The sequence below is a fragment of the Anas platyrhynchos genome, chromosome 15, assembly GCF_047663525.1.
Source record: "Anas platyrhynchos isolate ZD024472 breed Pekin duck chromosome 15, IASCAAS_PekinDuck_T2T, whole genome shotgun sequence".
Lineage (NCBI taxonomy): Eukaryota > Metazoa > Chordata > Aves > Anseriformes > Anatidae > Anas > Anas platyrhynchos.
Genome location: NC_092601.1, coordinates 367,093 through 385,960, shown reverse-complemented (window position 1 = coordinate 385,960; position 18,868 = coordinate 367,093). Strand labels below are relative to the sequence as shown.

The following is an 18,868-nucleotide window of genomic DNA, read 5'->3' as shown; positions in this document are numbered from 1 at the left end:
CGGCTTTTGAAGATCTCCCAGGAGGAGACTCCAGCACCTCTCTGGGTAACCTGTTGCAGTACTCCACTACCCACACAGCACAGAAACACTTCCTGACATATACACAGAACCTCTTTTGTTGCAGTTTGTGCCCAGTGCCTCTTCTCCAGGCACTGGGCACCAATGAAAAGAGCCTGGAATCTGTGTTCTCTGCACTCTCTTCAGGTATTTAAGGACATTGATAGGAGCCTCCTTTTCTCCAGTCTGAGCAGCCCCCACTCCCTCAGCCTCTCCTCCTCATAGGAGAGGTGCTCCAGTCCCTCAATCACCTTGGTGGCCCTACATGGGGCTTGTTCCAGTATAGCCACATTTCTCTTTTGAATTTGATAGGGGAACAGTGTGAAAGGTCTTTCTGAAGTCCAGGCTTTTCTTTGGTGAAAGAATTTCAGAAAACAATCATAGAATGCCTTGTGATTGGCATATCACCATGCAAAGACCAGGAAAATTTCCATTTTCAGGAAGCTGTAAATAGGCATCCATAAGCAAGAAAATGGTTGTAGGTGGCCAGAGAAACAGAAGGCCAAATGCTAAGGTATGTCCAGAACAGCACCTTCCACAATAATTATAGTGAATTAAAGCAAATCTCAAAATTAGGATGAAACTTTACTTGATGAAGTAGGAAATGGACTATGAGATGGATATGAAATTCGATGTTACAGGAAAAGGACAGTACCAGAAACAAGGACAGCATCTTGGTCCCTGCTTCGAGGGCAGATCTCTCCCAGGGCCAAGCTGTAGCTGTTTGGTCCCAAGGGTAAATGAGATGTGTGTCTGAGTGCCCACCACTGCCATCAGTGTCTGCCCTTTGCAGCAATGCCAGTGTTAAGAAGGGAGGATGTGAGTTTTATAGTCCTAAAGTCCATATAAAATGCAATACAAAGACAGTCGGTGCCTGTTTAGAGCTAGATTGACCAACCTGTGCCTTGCACTGGATTTCTGTGCAGGCAGAAACCAAAGTAGAAAGCTGTTTAAAAAACAAATAACAAAGAAATAAAAAATCAAACTACAACAAAAACTACCAACATGTGCTATGCCACGTTTATTTCTATGGATGTAAAGGATAAATATTTCCGTCTGAATCACCTTTCATCTCTGCTAGGAAGCACAGGCACAAGCAGCACAGGGGCACTGGTGGCTGCTCCAGCAGAGGCCTGGTGCAATGGGAACTCTAGCTGGTAATGTCTGTTTCTCAGGGGGTTCTTCAGGTGGTTCTGCTGAGCTTGACGTTTTAAAGCCAGCTATAAGCAGTGACATGGCCAAGCTCTGGCATGCAATCAGCCAGGCACAAAGTAGAACGTGCCAACATGGCCAGAGCCCTACTCCTACCTCCCCATGCTCCAGCCCCTGTCCACCTGTCCAAAAGGCCAAGGGCAGACCTATCCTTCAGATCTGAGCTCAGCAGGCTCTTGGACTTTCTTTTTAAACAGAGTCCTGTCAGATTTGCACAAAGCAGGCTGAATTTTCCAGGGCAGCACTGGCACACCCCTGTCCAAAGCTCCTCTTCTCCTGACTATGCTCACTGCCTGTCGGTATCAGGCTACTTTGATGGGTTTTTCTCTCTTTCTTATCCTTCCCTTCTGAGATCTGTCTCACCAAGGGTTCCTGTGCACTGATGGGATGAAATGGGGAGACAACAACCCCACACAACCTTCCTGACATCTTTCTGTGCATTTCTTTTTGTACATCATTGTCTTGGTCCCTATGAAATCAGTGTAGTGTTTCATATCCTGGATGTTAGACCCTGGAAGTCTGCCTGTTCCTCAAGCTGTGGCTGGGCCAACAAATATATCTACTGGTCTGTGCAAAGTACAATGACTTTTACCCAGTATTTGTTTGTTTGTTTGTTTGTTTGTTTTCCTTAGTTCTGTTGAAAGCACATTCAAGTGGTGTCCTCTCACTTGCAGTAACAATCATGCACAAATGTGCTACTACTGAGTAACACTTCCTTCATTTTTCACTCTGAGTACAGAAGAGCACTGGTAGGTTAATTACTTATTACAAAGCTATTAATTAAAGCAAGTGGATTCAGAGATCTCCCTGTCTTGTGTCTGTAGCCCTGGGAGAGAACACAGTCCTGCTGAAGTTACACGTATGTCATGGGGGGAGAAATTATGCCTGAAAATCAGTGTTCAGAAAAAACGAGGTATTTTATGATTTTGCACCTATCCAGATGTAGGAAAACTGTTTAAATGCTTGATTGTTTTTGCATAAACAGGAGTGCAAATACCTGGAGAAATAAATAAATATATAAATATTTTTATCTCAAACAAAATCCTTATACTCTAAAACTACCTTTTTAAATCCACATCTAAATTCCTTAGAGAAGTGAGTTTTTCAAAACAGCAGAATAGTAAAACGTGTTTGTCTTCAAGCAAGCACTTTTGAGTTTGCAAATTGTCAAAAGCTGAACAAGACAAAAGGGAATCAGTCCAAAGCCTTCTCAGGCCAGCTTCACAGTCAGCACCAGAAGAGACAAAGTCATACTTAGAGGATCAGTCAGAGTGCCTATGGTGGGGACAAGAGCCTACTGCACCAGGTCTCAGACAGTCACCTGCTGCTCCTCAAGAAGTGGCTCGTGTCTCCTCTGGGAGTGTTGAGAGCTTTGTCCACTCTTGCTTCTGCATGACGCTGAATTTTCAGCATTAAAAGTTACACCTAGGTGCTCCAGCCAAGCCTTGCAGTGCAGCCTGTGATGCCCAGTGAGTGCAAAAGGTGTCACGTCTGCAGGAATGAATCATTTGCCTGGAAAAAAAAGTATGGCTATTCTTTCAAAAGCAGCAAGGAACTACCAAAGGAAAAATAAATAAATAAAAATTAGCAATAATCACTCCTGTAACTGAAACTAGATCCTGGACAAATACTTTCTTCAGAGATTTCCAAAAGGCATTTTTTATATCTTTGTTTCGCAGACTAAAAATGATGGGGCTCAGGAAGGGGGTGAAGACAGTGTAAGACACATCAATCAGAACACTAGCTCCTGCAGCACGGGGTGACTGGTGTTTCAAATAGATGACAGAGGCACAGCCATAGTGCACCACCACTACGGTGATGTGGGAGGCACAGGCGGAGAAAGCTTTGTGCCTCCCCTTGGCTGATGGCATCTGCAGGATCCAGCCAAGGATAAAGGCGTAGGAGAGAAGGATGAACAGAAAGCATCCCAACAAGGCAGTAATGCAAAAGATGCCAACTACAGTGCCAACCACCTCGCCACCAGCACAAGCCAGCTGGAGTATGGGGGGCACATGGCAGAAGAAGTGGTCAATGCGGTGGGACTGGCAGAACGGTAACTGGAACACAGCGCTGGTCACCAGCAGCCCCAGGAGACCACCCCCTGCCCATGAGGCAGCCACCAGCTGGGTACAGGCTCGGGAGGTCATCACGGTGCTGTAATGCAAGGGCTGACAGATCGCCACGTACCGGTCATATCCCATCACCGTCAGGAGGAAAGAGTGCGTGAATCCAAACATGAAGGAGAAATGCATCTGTGCAGCGCAGCCCAGGAAAGAAATGGTTCTAGTTCCCAGCACTAATCCGGACAGCATCTTTGGGATGATGGAGAAGGTATAACAGATTTCTGAGAAGGACAGAGCACTTAGGAAAAAATACATGGGCACGTGCAGCTGCTGATTCAGCCTGATAACAAACATTATCATAATATTTCCAACTAGGGTCACCACGTGCATGAGGAGAAACAGCACAAACAGCACAGCCTGGAGTTTAGGAAAGTAGGAAAACCCAATAAAAGCAAACCCTGTTGGAACGGTTTGATTCTCCCTTCTCATTTGTGCTTTGTCTGAGAAGAGCACAAGAAGAGCAATATTTTAACAGCAGCAGCTGTATCTTGGTGTGAGGACGGCAGTGGTGAAGATTTTGAGCATTCCCCTTTTAAGGCTGAATTTCTCTCTGCACTCTCAGTCCTATGCCGAGCACAGCATGCCTTTTTGTTCTCCACTGCTGCTTGCCTTCAAGGGTTGTGCTGCATTAGCTAAAGGAGTACACTGGCCTATCGGTGTGCAGCAGCACTGATTGCAGCTGGAAAAGAAAGAAGAGAACAGAAGTGGCATTAGTTCCTCAGCAGGCTTAGGGCACACTGCACACAAGGGAGAAGTGAGGATTTCTTACTGGCATTCATCCAGGGAGGAGCAGAATTGAACCCTGGCCACCATGGGCTGCAGCTCCAAGGGCTTTGCATGGACTGAGAGGGATGAACCTACCTGCAGACACCTCAGGCAGACAGCTCACCCTCCCTCCCGCTCTCTCCCGAGATGTTTTGACCTTGTTCTCTCCTAGGATCTGCACCCACTTGTAGCTAACCATGGGTCTTGATGGAGAGGACAAGGGTAGTCGCCTGATTTATCCTGAGCTGTAATGAAAGCGTCTTTCATCTCATTAGCAGATCTGGGCATGGTTAAGGGAAGAGCAGCACGTTCAGCACTCCCACAGGACTCTAGGAGAGTCAACCGAGCTGTATCTTAAGGGGAAACTTGTCTCACCTGCCTCTGGATGTCCACCATTCACGTATGTGTCTTTTTCTCCTAGATGGGGACAGACATTTCTTGCAATGTCTGATCACATCAGTCTTTTACCTTCAGAGGGTGTGACCCGTACTGCTCCAGGGGTGCTCGTGCTCCAGGAGGTGCAGCTCCGGGGATGCCTAGAGACATTGGTGGTGCTGGAAATTGGGGGAGATGCCATTTGATGTGATGGCCTTGGAACTGTAGGGATACCTTCCTAGAGCTGTGTTGTTTCAAGGTGCCCCCCTAACAGGGATGGCATGTGTGGGGTGGTCTTGATCTCAGTGAGAACAGTGGGATATTACCCTGGCTTCTTCAAACAAGGTCTGACCCAGGCTTTAACACAGGACCGCTCCTGCACTGTCAGCTCCCAGCTCTGTCCCGTTCGCTGGACATTTTGCACTGCTTGAGTTTTTAATGAGTCGTTAACCACAAGTCAGTGCAATCCTGGATCAGACAAGACGCAGCAAGAAAGGGTGAGGAAAATACCTTTAAAACTTCCTCCAAGTCAATGTCTCCTCCTGCTGCTTTTGACCCGCCGGCTGCAGGAGGAAGAGGTGTTCACTGACCTTCAGCAGGACTCTGCCGCCTGCCCAGGCAAGCATCTCCCTTGCACACCGATGAGGAGGTGATGAGCACTCACTCTCCCAGGAAGGACGGATGCACTGCACCACACTGCAGCCTGTCAGCCCTGTGATGACCCCGTGTGCCCCTTCTCTCTGTGCTCAGCCACAATCATGGCTTTACAGAGGGTCTTAGCTTGTGGGCACCCCCGGTGGATTGAGCACCGTTATCCAGGGCAGGATTCTGCTTGGCTCTTACCTGCAGGCAGCGCAAGTGCCAGGCTGGCAGCGGGGGCTGCAGATCTCCTTCTCTCTTGGTGCAGGAATGGAGGGAGGAGTAGGAGCTCAGCCCCTGTCCCTCTTCCCCACTGCAAGCCTGGCACTGGGGCTTGAAGAAACAGGCTGGGGAGGTGGAGACTCGGCTCCCTCCTTCGTGCCTCCTGAGGGGAAGCATCCCACAGGAGGCCACGTTGTCAGGAATCCCAACACGTAGCCAAACAGAGGTCAGTGCTGTGCAGCCCTGGATTTTTAAGCAGCAGTTAAACATCTGCATGGGAAGAGGGTCTGGAGCTCTCCTCAGAAAGAAGCACAGGACTGTGCTCAAATAGCCCAGCTCGGAGGTGCCGTCCCCCATCTCTTGCCGTCTCCCCAACCCCTCATCACACAGAGCACCAGGCACTCTGCCTGCAAGGCCCGGGTCTCTCTGGGGTGGCACAGGGCCACTCCTTGTGTCTGAGGTCATTTAATACTTCATTTTAGGACTACTTCTGAAAAACGCAACAAGAGACCCAAATCACAAGGGGGGGTTCTCACAGCTGTTTGTCTGGGAGACTCAGTACTACAGTGGAAATCCATGGATGGGCAGGCGAATCAGGCCTCTTCGGTTTCCCTCTCCTGCCATAAGGTTAGGATTCAGCGAACCTAACTCCAGAAGTCTTGCCTGGAAGTATCTCCACCTGGGCTAGATCCCCAGGTCCTCAGACAGGTGGGAAGGCCTCGGCAGGGGACCATGGGCACACCTCCCTTCGTTCCACAGCAGGGTAGGATGCGGAGGACCTCATGTCCCTGTGCTGACTGTGTAGGGCGTGTGAGCGACCAGCTCATAAACAGACCATGTGCACAGAACAAGCCTCTGGACAGGGAGAATGCCATGGCAATCAGCATGTTACCCAGGGAGGAATATTAGCCAGATTTGTAGAGCTTAGGGATATTGATATGGTTTAGTGGGGACTGTTAGCGTTAGGTCAGAGGTTGGACTCAACAATCTTGAGGTCTCTTCCAACCTAGAAATTCTGTGATTCTGTGATTCTGTGATCACAAATACCTCCAGTATCGGCGAGAATATCTACTCAAGCTCTCTGGGACTGGGTTTAGTTATCCAGTGCCCTGCTAGGAATAGGACATCCTGACAACTTCTCCAAGGTTGTCACAGAATCGTAGAATCGTAGAAACATAGGGTTGGAAAGGACAACCTTTCAAGATCAAGATCACCTAGTCCAACCGTCTTCCTATCACCAATACTACCCACTAAGCTACTAAATCCTATCTCGTTAAGACCAGCTCCATTCCAGCGAGTGGTCCTTGGAAGGTGCATTCATCACTACGCCACCTTTACTGTAGACTTCATGGACAAATGACAGCATTGCTCTGTGAACCCCCCCCCCACTGCCCAAACCTGCAGGACAGAGCTGAGAGGGAGCTGTAGGAGCTGGGCTGAGCTCCAGTCCTTCCCCTGGAACCACAAGAAATGGATTCCCCAAAGAAGGGACAGCAGCGTAGAACAAGATCTGGGCCACTGCTCATGGACAGTCCCTCTGCAAATATCTTCCTCTGACAAAAATATATAATGGGAACAAGCATGCCGAATGCACATGTGGGGTGCCAGTCTTTTTTAGGGGTGATACAAAGAGCTGGGGAAATATTTATCATCGCAGCATGCAGGGAGCAAGCGGTTCTTCCTGAGCAGCCTCCGGCTGGGTCAGCAAGAGCAACACTGTACTGTGACGCTGTTGGTTAGCCCCGGTAGGCAGCTAAGCACCACACAACCACATCCCGTGGCACTGAGGAGAGAAGGAAAGCAACCAAAGTTGTGCGTTGAGATAAAAATTATTAAGCAAAGGAAAAGTGGAAGAAGGACACACAGCACCATAGAAGCCGCTGTGAAGACAAAGAAGTCCTTCCCAGACAGGCTCAGTACAGAAGCATTGCAAGATTTTGTCACATTTACAAATGGGTAACGCTTAAATCTTGATTCGGGAATGATTTGCTCTATAAAAGATTTTATTGATTCATTTATTTGCTTAGGACTGTTTGCTTATTCCCCTGGTAAGAAGTTAGTCTGGTAGATGGCACTGGACCAGGTTGCCAGAGAAGCTGTGGATGCCCCATCCCTGGAGGTGTTCAAGGCCAGGCTGGGTGGGACTTTGGGCAGCCTGATCGAATGGGAGATGTCCCTGTCTGTGGCAGGGGGGTTGGAGTTAAATTATCTTTAGGGTCCTTTAGGATTCTGCAATTCTGTGGATGAAATGGCATTAAATACCTTGCTGAGAAGCAGCATCCAACAGCTGAGTCTCTGGACCAGAGAACTGACATTCCCATTAGCTGTCTGCAGCTGGGGGTGTCTGCCTCTCACCTTACTTTATGGTTAGAAACCACGTGCCCCTGCATTTGGAGTCAAAACTTTGTCCCCCATAGCCCCTTGCCTTTCATACTTGGTGTTTGTTTTCTCTCAGTTTCAGTGACAGAAGGAAATTACGATTAGAAATCCTACAGCCCATGGAACCACCAGGGATAAAAGTCGGCTCCATACCAGTGGGGTTCTCTGGGTCAGGGCTTTGTTTTGTCCTCTGCTGCTCAGTGGAGGGAAGGATCACGACAGCTTACGGGATCCCCCATGGCCTCAGGGCTGCCTACGGCTGCAAATGGGACCCCAGAAGGGACTGGCCAAGGCAGCACCTTCCTGACCACCTTCTTGGTGGCTGAGATGCCTCTGATGGCCTTCCTCAAGGCCCGTGGTGGAAGGTGCCGTAATGCTGGTGCCAGCCAGGGACAGCAAGAAATCTGTGTCGCAGCCAGCATGAAGCAGCACCCACGTGCCAAGGACCAGGAGGGGTCCCTGAGCAGCCCCTGCAGATGCAAAATTATCTGAGGAGCCATTCTGCAACCGCATTATGGAAACCCTTAACTAGGACTTGGTGCAGGAAGACATTAAACAAGGGAAGCACTTGGCTGGTTTGATTTTGATGAACAGAAAGGAGAAGTTTTTCCTTCTGCAAGCTGTTGGGTTCTTGCTGTGTGGGTGAAATGCTGTTCCTTCACCACCTATAGCTTGAATCATTTTTGCAGGTGCGTCTTCCTTATGCAATCCTTTCTTTTTTTTTTTTCTGCCCGAACATGGACTCAAGTTGCTGGTGCTGGTGCCTGATTTTCACAGTGCCCTTTGTAAAGCACCCCACCAAAGGCCACCCGAAGTTCCCAGGTACCTGCCGGGGTTGTGGCACCCTGCCTGCCATTCTCCACTCCACCTCCTATTTGCTGCATGTTCTGATTCTAGACCCACAAAAAAAAATGAAGGTCTAATGGCTTAAAAGAAAAACACTGAAGCAACAGGATTACATACAAGAATATCCTCTGTGGGGGGGGAATGCTGGCACAAAAAGGGCTCTCTATGACAAGCAGCTGCAGTTTTGCCAGGTTAAATCCAGACAATGCAAGACTTCACAACCTCGCTGGGCAACCTGTGAGGAATGTTTGGAATGGAAAGCTGAGTATTTCCCTTGGGGGAAACGTTGACCCCAAAAAGGCTCTTTGCTCTGTGGCGACGCAATTCTGGGAGGTTAAAACAAGAAAAGTCGCAACGTGACACGCAAAGCTTTGGAGGAAGCCTGCCCGTTACACGGTGACCAACCCTAGAAATAAAAAGTCCTCAAGATCTCTGCTTGGGAGGTCACTGGTAGCTCACGGCTGGGCTGCTGAGGCACATCTTGGGCAATCTCATGGATGGAGAGAGGGGAACACTTGACTGTATGTGACAGCAACTATAGGAGACGGAGCACGGTTTTATAACCCAGCCACGAAGTCTTTACCTCCTGAAAAAACTTCCTTTCCTGGGTTTTCTAACCCCACTTTTTCAGCTGGCTCCGTTGATCCAGAGAAGAGGCCGTCGTTTTGGAGGAAAATCCTGCTCTTCCAGAGATCTTGGTCATTTATTTTTCTAGGAGAGCTCTTCCTGGAGGTCCCCTTCAAAGGACATCTTTGTTCTCCCTGGGGTTGCTGGACGCATTTTGCAAGTGTCTGAGGGCTGACGTTCGTGCTCAGCTTCACACAGGCCAGAAAATGCAGCAGCTGAGATTTGGTTCCTGACCGTGTGAGTGAAGTCAGCCCATAGCAAAGGGCTTCCAAATTTGGGTTTCCAAATTTAATAATAATAATAATGATAATGATAATGATAATAATAATGATAATAAATAAATAAAAAATAATAAAAATAAATAATAATTATTATTATTAAATAATGATAATGATAATGATAATGATAATGATAATAATAATAATAATAATAATAATAAAGATTTCATTGAATTTTGTATTTCCAATCTCAATGGGACCGGAATTTGTTGATTTTCTCTGTGTCGTGGGTTTAATTGGCAAGGTTTTGGTGGCAGGGGGCCATAGGGGTGGTTTCTGTGAGAAAGATCTAGAAGCTGCCCCATGTTTGGGAAGCCCCCTCCCCCCCTCAGTGCCCCCCCCCCAAACTGAGGCGGCTCCTCCCCCGCTTTACAATAATAACTTTATTTATTTTAACATCTTTAATTACAGACAGTAAAACCGCCCGGCCTGGGGCGGGGGGGGGGGGACACACACAGCCGGGGGGCACGGCCCCCCCCCCCCATTGCTTATCAGGGGGAGCAGCCCCCCTCCGGGGGGGGAGGGAGGAGATCCCAGCAGCCCCCCCCCCCCAAGTGCCACCCCCCCCTCCCCAGCGCAGCCCCCAAACTGGGAGCACTGGGAGGAGGTGGGGGGGGGGAGGGGAGAAATAAATACAATCTTCCAATATATTAAAAACGCCCTGGGGGGGGGAGGAGGAGGTGCGGTGGGGGCGGGGGGGGTGAGGGGGGGCACCCCTGGGTGCCGCGGGGGGGTCACATCATGCCCAGCTGCAGCAGGGTGTTGGCGTACATCATGGGCTTGACATTGGGGTGAGGCTGGGGGGGGGGGAAAAGGAGAAAAAATGGGGTTGGGGGGCCCAGGGGGGGCACCCCTGAAACTGCCCCCCCCTTCCCCAAATCCCACCCCTCCTTTGCACCCCCCAAAGTCACCCCCAAGCCCCCGACTTCCCCCAAAGCCCCCCCCATAGCCTCCCACTCCCCCCAAACCCCCCCCATAGATCCCCATTCCCCCCGACCCCCCCCCCATAGCTCCCTCTAGACCCCCCCACAGCCCCTCAAAGCCCCCCCCATGCCCACAAACCCTTCTGTGCCCCCATCGCCCCCCCCGCCTGCTTACGACCCCCATGAGCATCCCCCCCCCCCCCCCCCCCAAAAAAAAAAATCACCCCAAGCTGGGAAAAGGAGGGAGAGGGGGGCTGGAAATTTTGGAGGGGGTCGGGGGGATTTTGGGGGAATTTTGGTTACCGGGGGGGGTCTCAGATTTGGGGCCCCCCCCCAAAACTCACCACTGCTGTGAACTGGTGGAAGTCAGGGCGCAGGTCGCCGCCTCGCAGGTGGATGTAGGAGCCCATATTGCCCATCTGGTCACTGCGGGGGGGGGACACAGAAATTGGGGGACACCGAGAGGACCCCGCAGAGGGGGGGCTGCGAGGCCGAGAGGTGCTGGGGGGGGGGGGGGGGGCACGAAACCCAACCAAACCCCCAAAAAATAGGGACACGAGGACACGGGATGGGGACTCCGCCACCCCCCTGGGCAGCCCATCCCAATCCTAATATCCGTAATCCAGGGGTCCTGATATCCATAATCCAGGGGTCCTGATATCCATAATCCAGGGGTCCTAATATCCAAAATCCGGGGGTTCATAACATTCATAATCTGCGGTCCTAATATCCATAATCTGGAGGTCCTAAAATCCATAATATGGGGTCCCAACATCCATAATCCGGGGGTCCTAATACCCATAACTGGGGGTCCTAATACCCAATATCCGGGGGTCCTAAAATCCATAATATGGGGTCCTAACATCCATAATCCGGGGGTCCTAACATCCGTAATCTGGGGGTCCTAACATCTGTAATCTGGGGGTCCCAACATCCGTAATCTGGGGTCCCAACATCCGTAATCCGGTTTTTAACCCAATTAAGAAGTCCCAGCCGAGAACAGCCCCTTTTTTTGAGGACAAAACTGCGGGAAACGGTGCCAAAACCCTTCCCAAAACCAAGGACTCCACGCCCGCAGCCTTTCCCTCAGCCACCCAGCCCCTCGCTATCCCGGGAGGAGCTCGGGGGTCTCCGCGGGTCCCCCCGGAGCTGGAGGGGGGGGTGGCACAGCCCCCCCAGTGCCACTCACCAGTAGTTGGGCGCGGAGAAGACGGTGACACACTTGCCATCGTGGGCCACCTCGTAGCCCTCGGGCTTGACCTCGTGGCTCCGGATGATGTAGTCGAGGCGGTTGCGCTCCAAAAAACTTTTGGTGACGTCTGGCCCGAATTGGCAGCTCACCCCCCTCTTGCTGACCGAGCGCCCGTTCTGGAAAAAGGGGGGGGGGGGGCGTCACCGTCACAGCCCCCCTTCCCCCTCCCAACCAAGGGTTATTTTGGGGGGACCGAGCCCCGAGGTTGTAGGGTGGGGATCGACTCACCTGCGGCTGCGGGTCCGACCACAGCAGGTCGCACATGGGACCTGCAGGGGGGGTGTAGGGTTAGGGACCCCCCCCCCCAAAAACCCCACAGCGGCTGGGGGGGGGGGGATACAGGGGACACCCCCCCCTAAGCCCCGAGTCCCACCTGAGTCTGGGGGCTGCCGGTTCCTCTCGATTTTGCGGATGTCGTCGAGGGTGACGCCGTCCTCGCTGAAGAGGCCGCCGTGCATGATCTGGGGGGGGGCAGGCAGGTGGGCACAGGGACACCCCCAGACCCAAATGGGGACAGCCCCCCCCCCCGAACCCACACAGGGACACCCCCAGCCCACACGGGGACAGCCCCCTGGATCCAAACGGGGATGACCCGAATGGGGACAGCGCCCAGACCCAAATTGGGATGCCCCCACCCCACACAGGGACAGCCCCCCAGGACCCACATGGGGACACCCCCAACCCAAACAGGGACAACCCAAATATGGACACCCCCCAGGACCCTGACCCCTACAGGGACATCCCCCAGACCCACACGGGAACAGCCCCCCAGATCCAAACTGGGACACACCAGACCAACACAGGGGAGGCCCCCAACCCACACAGGGACAGCCCCCCCAGACCCTAACCCAAACAGGGACGCCCCCAGGACCTACACGGGGACAGCCCCCCCAGACCCCGACCCGAACAGGGACAACCCCAGACCCACACAGGAACAGCCCCCCCAGCCCCAAATGGGGACAGCCCCCCCAGGACCCTACACAGGGACACCCAATGCCCCCCCACCCACATGGGAACAGCCCACCTGGCCCCAAATGGGGACAGCCCCCCCAGGACCCAACATGGGGACACCCAATGCCCCCCCACCCACACAGGAACAGCCCCCAGCACCCCAAATGGGGACAGGCCCCCCAGGACCCCACACGGGGACACCCAATGCCCCCCCACCCACACGGGAACAGCCCCCCAGACCCAAATGGGGATGACCCCTGGGCCCCAAATGGGGACAGCCCCCCCAGACCCCGACCCCAACAGGGACAACCCCAGACCCACATAGAAACAGCCCCCCCAGCCCCAAATGTGGACAGCCCCCCCAGGACCCCACACGGGGACACCCAATGCCCCCCGCCCACCTGGGGACAGCCCCCCCGGCCCCCCCGGGGTGACCCACCAGCACTTTGCCGTTGATGCACTGGGCCAGGGGCAGCCACTCGAAGACCTCGCTGAAGAGGGCGAACATCTGCGCCGTGTACTTGGCCTTCACCTCCCCTTCGAAGCCGTAAATCTGGTTCATGTTGTCCGTCTCGTGGTTCCCTGGGGGGACACGAAGCGGGGGGGCCCCCAAAATCAGCCCCGAGGATTAGGGACACGCCGGGCAGCCGGGACAGGGGGCGAGGCGCTGAGGATGTGGGATGGGGCACAGCCAGGGGGAGCGGGGCCTCTCGGTGGAGGACGGGGACGTGGGGCAAGGACGAGGCACCAGTGACATCGGCTCAGGGAATCCTGGGGATGGGGCAGCCCCAGGATGTCCCCCAAAAGGGACACGGGGCATGGCGCTGCGGCAGGGGACATGTGGCAGCCCTACAACCAAGGACAGGGGACGAGGCCCCAAAACCTGGCCCCAAAACCCAGGACAAGGGGCAAGTCCCCAAAATCCAGCCCCACAACCAAGGACAGGGAACGAGTCCCCAGAACCCAGGACAGGGGACAAGTCCCCAAAACCCAGCCCCACAACCAAGGACAGGGAATGAGTCCCCAAAACCCAGGACAGGCGACGAGTCCCCAAAACCCATCGCTGCAGCCAAGAGCGGGGCACACAGCCTTGTGGCCCCAGGCATGGGACCCAATCCCAGGATGTGGGGACAAAACCCCACAGCCAGGGCTGCTCAACGTAACCCCACAACCTGCCCCATCACACCCAGCACCCGTGGTGGCCCCGTTACCTCGCAGCAAGTGGAAGTGATCGGGGTAGAGCAGCTTGAAGCCGAAGAGCGTGAGGATGACCTCGACCGAGAAGGAGCCGCGGTCCACGAAGTCCCCGTTGAATATCTGCGGCTGGTTCAGGAAAAAAAAACAAAAAACTTTTCCCCCTTTTTTTTTTTTTTCCCCCCTTTTCCCCACCCCACCCCGCCACGTCCCCTCGGCCGGGGGGGGATACGTAGGGGTTGGACTCAGAGGGAGAAACCCCTGCGGGGGGACATGGACCCCCCCTCTGGGGTGGGGTGACACCGTGTGTGTGTGGCCCCATGTCCCCCCCCCCGTGTCCCCGCAGGGCATGGCGGAGCTGCACGTCATCAGGCAGCTGGTGGGGGCCAGCAGCTTCCTCCAGCGCAGCCTCTTTTGCAAGTGGGGGCTGCACGCCGGTGAGGGGGGGGCACAGGGTGACAACAGGTGACAACATCGACGTCCACTACGTCACCAAGGGCCTGCAAGGTGCGTCCCCAGAGTGTCCCCATATTGTCCCCAGGGTGTCCCCAAATAGCTCCCAAGGTGTGTCCCCAAATAGCCCCCAAGGTGTCCCCAATGTGCCTCCAGATTGTCCCCAAATTATCCCCAGAGTGTCCCCAAAGTGTCACAAAATAGCCCCCAAGGAGGGGGCTCCCCTCTGGAGCTCTCCTCAGGCCCTCCCCCCGGTACTCCCCGTCGGGAGCCCCCTGAGCACCCCCAGAGCCTTCTGAGCACCCCCAGAGCCCTCCTTAGGGCTCTCCCCTGCACTCCCGCATCCCTTGGGAGCTCTTTGACCACCCCTGAAGCCCTCTGAGCACCCCCAGACCCCTCTGAGCATTCCCAGAGTCCCCAAAGCCCTCCTCAGGGCTCCCCCCATTACACCCCCTGCCCCTCAGGAGCCCCCTGAGCACCCTCAGAGCCCTCCTCAGGACTCCCCCCTGCACCCCCACATCCCTCGGGAGCCCTTTGACCACCCCCGGAGCTCTCTGAGCACCCCCAGAGCCCCCTGAACACCCCCGAAGACCCTCTCAGGGTTCCCCCCATTACCCCCCCACCCCTCAGGATCCCCCTGAGCACCCCCAAACCCCTCCGAGCATCCCCAGAGCCCCCTAAGCCCCCCCGTAGCCCTCCTCAGGGCTCCCCCTGTTACCTTCCTGTCCCCTCAGGAGACTGCTGAGCATCCCCAAACCCCTCCGAGCACCCCCGGAGCCCTCTGAGCACCTCAGGAGCCCCATAAACCCCTATAGCCCCCCCTCAGGGCTCCCCCCGTTTCCCCCCCGTTCCTCAGGAGCCCTGTGAGCACCCCCAGACCCCTCAGAGCACTCCCGGACCCCACCCCCTCGGCCCCCCCCACGCCCCTCGGAGCCTGGCCCCGACCCCATCTCCCTCCCGAGCCCCCCCCCCCCCCAGGCGGCCCCCACCTGGCAGCCACAACTTGGGGCGCAGCAGCACCTCCAGCGTCGCCCTCTCGGGGCTCTCCTTTGAGCCCCGCACCTCCGCGGGGCCGTACAGCCCGGCCAGCACCAAGGTGTCACCTGCGCGAAGGGGGACACAGAGGGGACGGCACTGCCACCGGGCCCCGAAAAACCCCGGGGACAGAACAATAATGGATGATGCTCAGAGGGCCTTACGGGGCGAGTGAGCTTTCCAGAAACACCTTTTACCCTGATCTCCTGGGAGGCAGCAGAATTCTCCATGGGTTGGGTCAGGCCGGCATATGCGGCCCTCTGTTCTGCTCAGAAGGGAGTCACTTATGACAGTAACCCTTCTCTTCTTCTTGATGGAGGTGGTCGTGATACTGGGGAAGGCTGACTTGCCCTAGAAAACCCCTCCAACCTGGATGGACCTTCATGCACATCATCGTTTGTGTGTCCATTACTTCCAGAGTCTGTTGTTTCAGGGCACCTGAAAGGAAGGTGAGGTAGGCAAGGAGGGGTTCGCCTGCTGCCCCGAGCAGATCTAAACTTCCATCCCTTCATCACTGAGATGCACTCCTTCTGCCTGATGGCCAGAGGGTAGGGGATCCTCCATTTCCTCTGCTGTGTCTGCCTGACGCATCTGTCCCAGGGCTGGCAGAGTACAGTTCAACCTTCTCCGACTCCCTGGTGCTCCTCAGCCTGCCCACCTCCTCCCGAAGCTCTGCCAGGAGGCTGAGCAGTTCTTCTACCTGGGCGCACCTACCACAGGTGGACTCACAGGATGGGATGTCAGGGAGAATTTCTTCATGCAAAGGGTGGAACCGGCTGCCCAGGGCACTGCTGGAGTCCCAGGCCTGGAGCTATTAAAGAAATGCGTGGACTTGGCGCTAAGGGCCGTGGTTTTGTGGTGGGCCTGGTGGTGTTAGCTGAAACTTGGACTTGAGCTGAAGGCCCTTTTCCAAGCGCAAGGGTTCTGTGACTCTTTCACTGGTTGAGTAGGCGCCATGCAGTCACCGGGCCCAGGGAAAAGACGTCCTTGGTGGCCTCCAAGTTAGCTCAGCGTCATGGCACCGAGTCACTGTGAAGGAGCTGCTGGAATAACGAGACAACAACCTAGTTCTATTAAAATATATATTGCTCTTTTGAGGACTGCTGCGGGGCTAGCGGCAGCAGCACCACGGCAGTGGAAATCTCCGTCCTGACACTGCGTTATGCATTGACGCCAGGATCACGGTGGTTTCAACTGCCAGGGAATGGACCATGGGTTCCGGGTCTTTCTCTAAAGGCTGGAGGACTGCAAAAAAAAGAAGAGCAGAGATGAAAACCCACTCCTTGCAGAGATCCCCAGGCATCCCCTGCAGACCATGCCAGCCCCACTCGACTCTTCCCCAGGCCAGGAGGAGCAGGAGGGACAAAGGAATCCATTGAAAGCTGCTGCTCAGCAGTGTCCCAAATGCAGCCACCAGGCCTTCCCCACCTGCGCACCACAGGTCAAGTGGGGCACCTTCACAAGCTGGTTCCCTCACCACCTGCCTCCATCCCTTGGGAGGATTCACACACTCCAGGAATCTCCTGGACTCTTTCCTCTCGCTATTGTGCTTCCCCATGAGAGCAAGGGCTAGCAATCGTGACCCTGCTCCTAGCTGCTTGTAGGCTGTCTCATCTCCCTCTTCGTCCTGGTTGCGTGCTCTACAACAGGCTCCCACCTTCTGTCAGCCTTACTGCCCTTTCCCTTGACTCTTCCTCAGGGACACTCAACCCTTTCAGCGGCACTGCCCAGCTCCAGGCTGGGAGGCCATTCCCTGACACCGCAGGCTACCCCGTCTCCTCTCCCTCGTTCCTATGGCTGCATTGCTCCTCCGCCCCGAAGCATTTCCCTGGAGCAGGGCAAGGCACGGGGGCCTCTGCCGCTGTCCCCCCAGCCCTAGCACACCCCCCACTGCCCTCACTCACCGCTGAGGATTTCATTCAGCTTCTCCTCGCTCTGGTCCTCGCAGTAGCGCGCAGCAAGACCTAGACACAGAGATCCCATCAGAGCCCCGCTCCCCAGCACGCTCCCAGCAGCACAGCCCCTGGCCTGGCCAGCCAGGCTGTGCCCCCTCCTGCACCCTGGAGCAAGGGCCCAGTCGGGGGGCTCTGGGGGCAACAGGGCTGTGCCTCACTGCCAGGGCAGTGCCTGGGGCTGCCAAAGGCTGCCCCAAGAGGGACCCAGGGGCTGGGCTCACCAATGAATCTGACGGCCTCAAGTCGCAAGTTGGTCTGAGTGGCCTTCAGGTAGGGCTGGCTCTGCTGCAGGTATTCTTCTACTCTGCCTCTGTCCTGCTGCAGCTGGAGAGAGAGAGAACGCAGGGTCACGGGGCTTGCACACCCTCTCCAGGGTCTCCTCCAGCATCCTGGGGGCAGGGAGGGCAGAGGGGCCTGCAGAAGAGCCCCCTGGGGCTCTGTGCTGGCAGGAAGGGAGCGAGGATGCGGCTGCAGGCAGCGGGCTCTGGCCGGGCGCGTTTGCCCAGCTGGGGCAAACCAAGTTGGGTCCTTACCAAGCACTCCCCAATCCTCCACGTCTGTTCTGTCTGGGCCAAGCGCTTCAGCTCCTTGCGTCGCAGAAACTCTGCAGCCACGGCAAGAGCTTCCCCAGAGGCCTGCGGAGCAGCAGAGGTTGGGAGGTAGCAGCACAGCCTTGGGAAGGAGACCCTCTGTCCCCTCCTCTTGGCAGGGCTGCGAGCCTTTCCCAGTGCGTTAGGGGAGGCTGTGGTGGGGGGCAGCGTGCACTGGGTTCAGTGGCCAAGGCAAGGCCACGGGACAGCCACCATCGGAGGCAGCTCATGCTGCCGGCCAGAGAACCCCAGAGCAACCCTGTGGCATCAGCACACCCTTGCCCACATAACTGCTCAGCTCTGAGATCTGTACCTTTGCTACGCTCTCACTCTGGTCTCTCGTATGAAAGTAGAGTGGGAGAAGTCTCCTGTGCACTGTTCTCTCCATGTTCTTCGTCCTTTGCCACAGCACACCCTCCACCACGGCTTGGAAGAGGCAGATGGAGTGCTCCCGCACCTGGCTGGACGCCTGGCAGGGAGGAGGACAGGAGGAATTTCAGCATTAGCGTGGCCGATGTGAAGGGAGCTCCCAGCACTGTGAGATGCTTCAGCGCTGGATCCTTCCCAGAGGAGCTGCTCACGGGCAGCTGCAAGGCCTGGTGCCCGTGAAGGGCAACGCAATCGGTTGCCATCGCAGGCTGCCCGCCAGCCACCCCACTTTCGCCACCAGCCGCACCAGCCATGCCCCAGCAGAGCTCCCCAGCGCCTGGGCTGACGAGGAGACTGGGAAGGCCCTGCCTGAGTGCTGCCCACAGGGCCGGGCTGAAGGGCAGCCCTCGTTACAGGGGGCCCAGCTGAGAGCTCGGGCTCCCGCAGCACACTTACGTGGTCAAAGAGTGGCAGGAGCTTCTCAGCCAGCTGCAGAGCCAGGCCACCGTACTTCCACCTCTCCACATGAGCCACCACGTTTCTCAGCACAAGCAGGGCCTCCAGCACCATGTCTGGGTTGGTGTCCTGCAGGGCCTCCAGGATGTCTGGCAGCAAGACCTGAA

The 18,868-nt window shown here is 55.3% G+C and overlaps 2 protein-coding genes across 8 annotated transcripts; both read right to left on the bottom strand.

The window, feature by feature from the left end:
- Positions 1 to 1,063: 1,063 nt before the first annotated feature.
- On the bottom strand, positions 1,064 to 5,376 carry LOC139998726 (olfactory receptor 10H1-like). Of its 5 annotated transcripts, none has more exons than XM_072023752.1 (3): positions 5,043 to 5,374; positions 4,859 to 4,958; positions 1,064 to 4,711 (listed from the first exon to the last, which is right to left on the bottom strand). In XM_072023752.1, exon 3 carries the CDS (start codon positions 3,819 to 3,821, stop codon positions 2,808 to 2,810), a length of 1,014 nt encoding a protein of 337 aa, XP_071879853.1. In that variant the 5' UTR covers positions 3,822 to 4,711; positions 4,859 to 4,958; positions 5,043 to 5,374; the 3' UTR covers positions 1,064 to 2,807. The 5 variants fall into 5 exon arrangements, with proteins under 5 accessions (XP_071879853.1, XP_071879854.1, XP_071879852.1 ...); XM_072023753.1 differs by having other exon boundaries at positions 4,859 to 4,955; XM_072023751.1 differs by having other exon boundaries at positions 1,064 to 4,071; positions 4,533 to 5,376.
- A 4,766-nt stretch (positions 5,377 to 10,142) lies between these two features.
- Positions 10,143 to 15,826, bottom strand: LOC139998752 (serine/threonine-protein phosphatase 5-like). Of its 3 annotated transcripts, XM_072023914.1 has the most exons (9): positions 15,529 to 15,821; positions 15,286 to 15,399; positions 13,861 to 13,972; positions 13,089 to 13,231; positions 12,072 to 12,159; positions 11,927 to 11,967; positions 11,636 to 11,814; positions 10,791 to 10,872; positions 10,145 to 10,320 (listed from the first exon to the last, which is right to left on the bottom strand). In XM_072023914.1, exons 1-9 carry the CDS (start codon positions 15,559 to 15,561, stop codon positions 10,258 to 10,260), a joined length of 855 nt encoding a protein of 284 aa, XP_071880015.1. In that variant the 5' UTR covers positions 15,562 to 15,821; the 3' UTR covers positions 10,145 to 10,257. The 3 variants fall into 3 exon arrangements, with proteins under 3 accessions (XP_071880013.1, XP_071880014.1, XP_071880015.1); XM_072023912.1 differs by having other exon boundaries at positions 10,143 to 10,320; positions 15,286 to 15,826; XM_072023913.1 differs by lacking the exons at positions 15,286 to 15,399; positions 15,529 to 15,821 and adding an exon at positions 14,076 to 14,356 and having other exon boundaries at positions 10,143 to 10,320; positions 13,861 to 13,966.
- Positions 15,827 to 18,868: the final 3,042 nt, after the last annotated feature.

Bases quoted from the DNA above. Each gene is read 5' to 3' on its own strand.
- LOC139998726 (XM_072023751.1), bottom strand. From the start codon at position 3,821: ATGAGAAGGGAGAATCAAACCGTTCCAACAGGGTTTGCTTTTATTGGG.
- LOC139998752 (XM_072023912.1), bottom strand. From the start codon at position 15,561: ATGGAGAATTCTGCTGCCTCCCAGGAGATCAGGGTAAAAGGTGTTTCT. The intron at 13,232-13,860 runs GTAACGGGGCCA...GTGTCCCCCCAG, and splicing joins TCACTTCCACTTGCTGCGAG to GGAACCACGAGACGGACAAC. The intron at 11,968-12,071 runs GTGGGACTCGGG...CCCCCCCTGCAG, and splicing joins CCGGCAGCCCCCAGACTCAG to GTCCCATGTGCGACCTGCTG.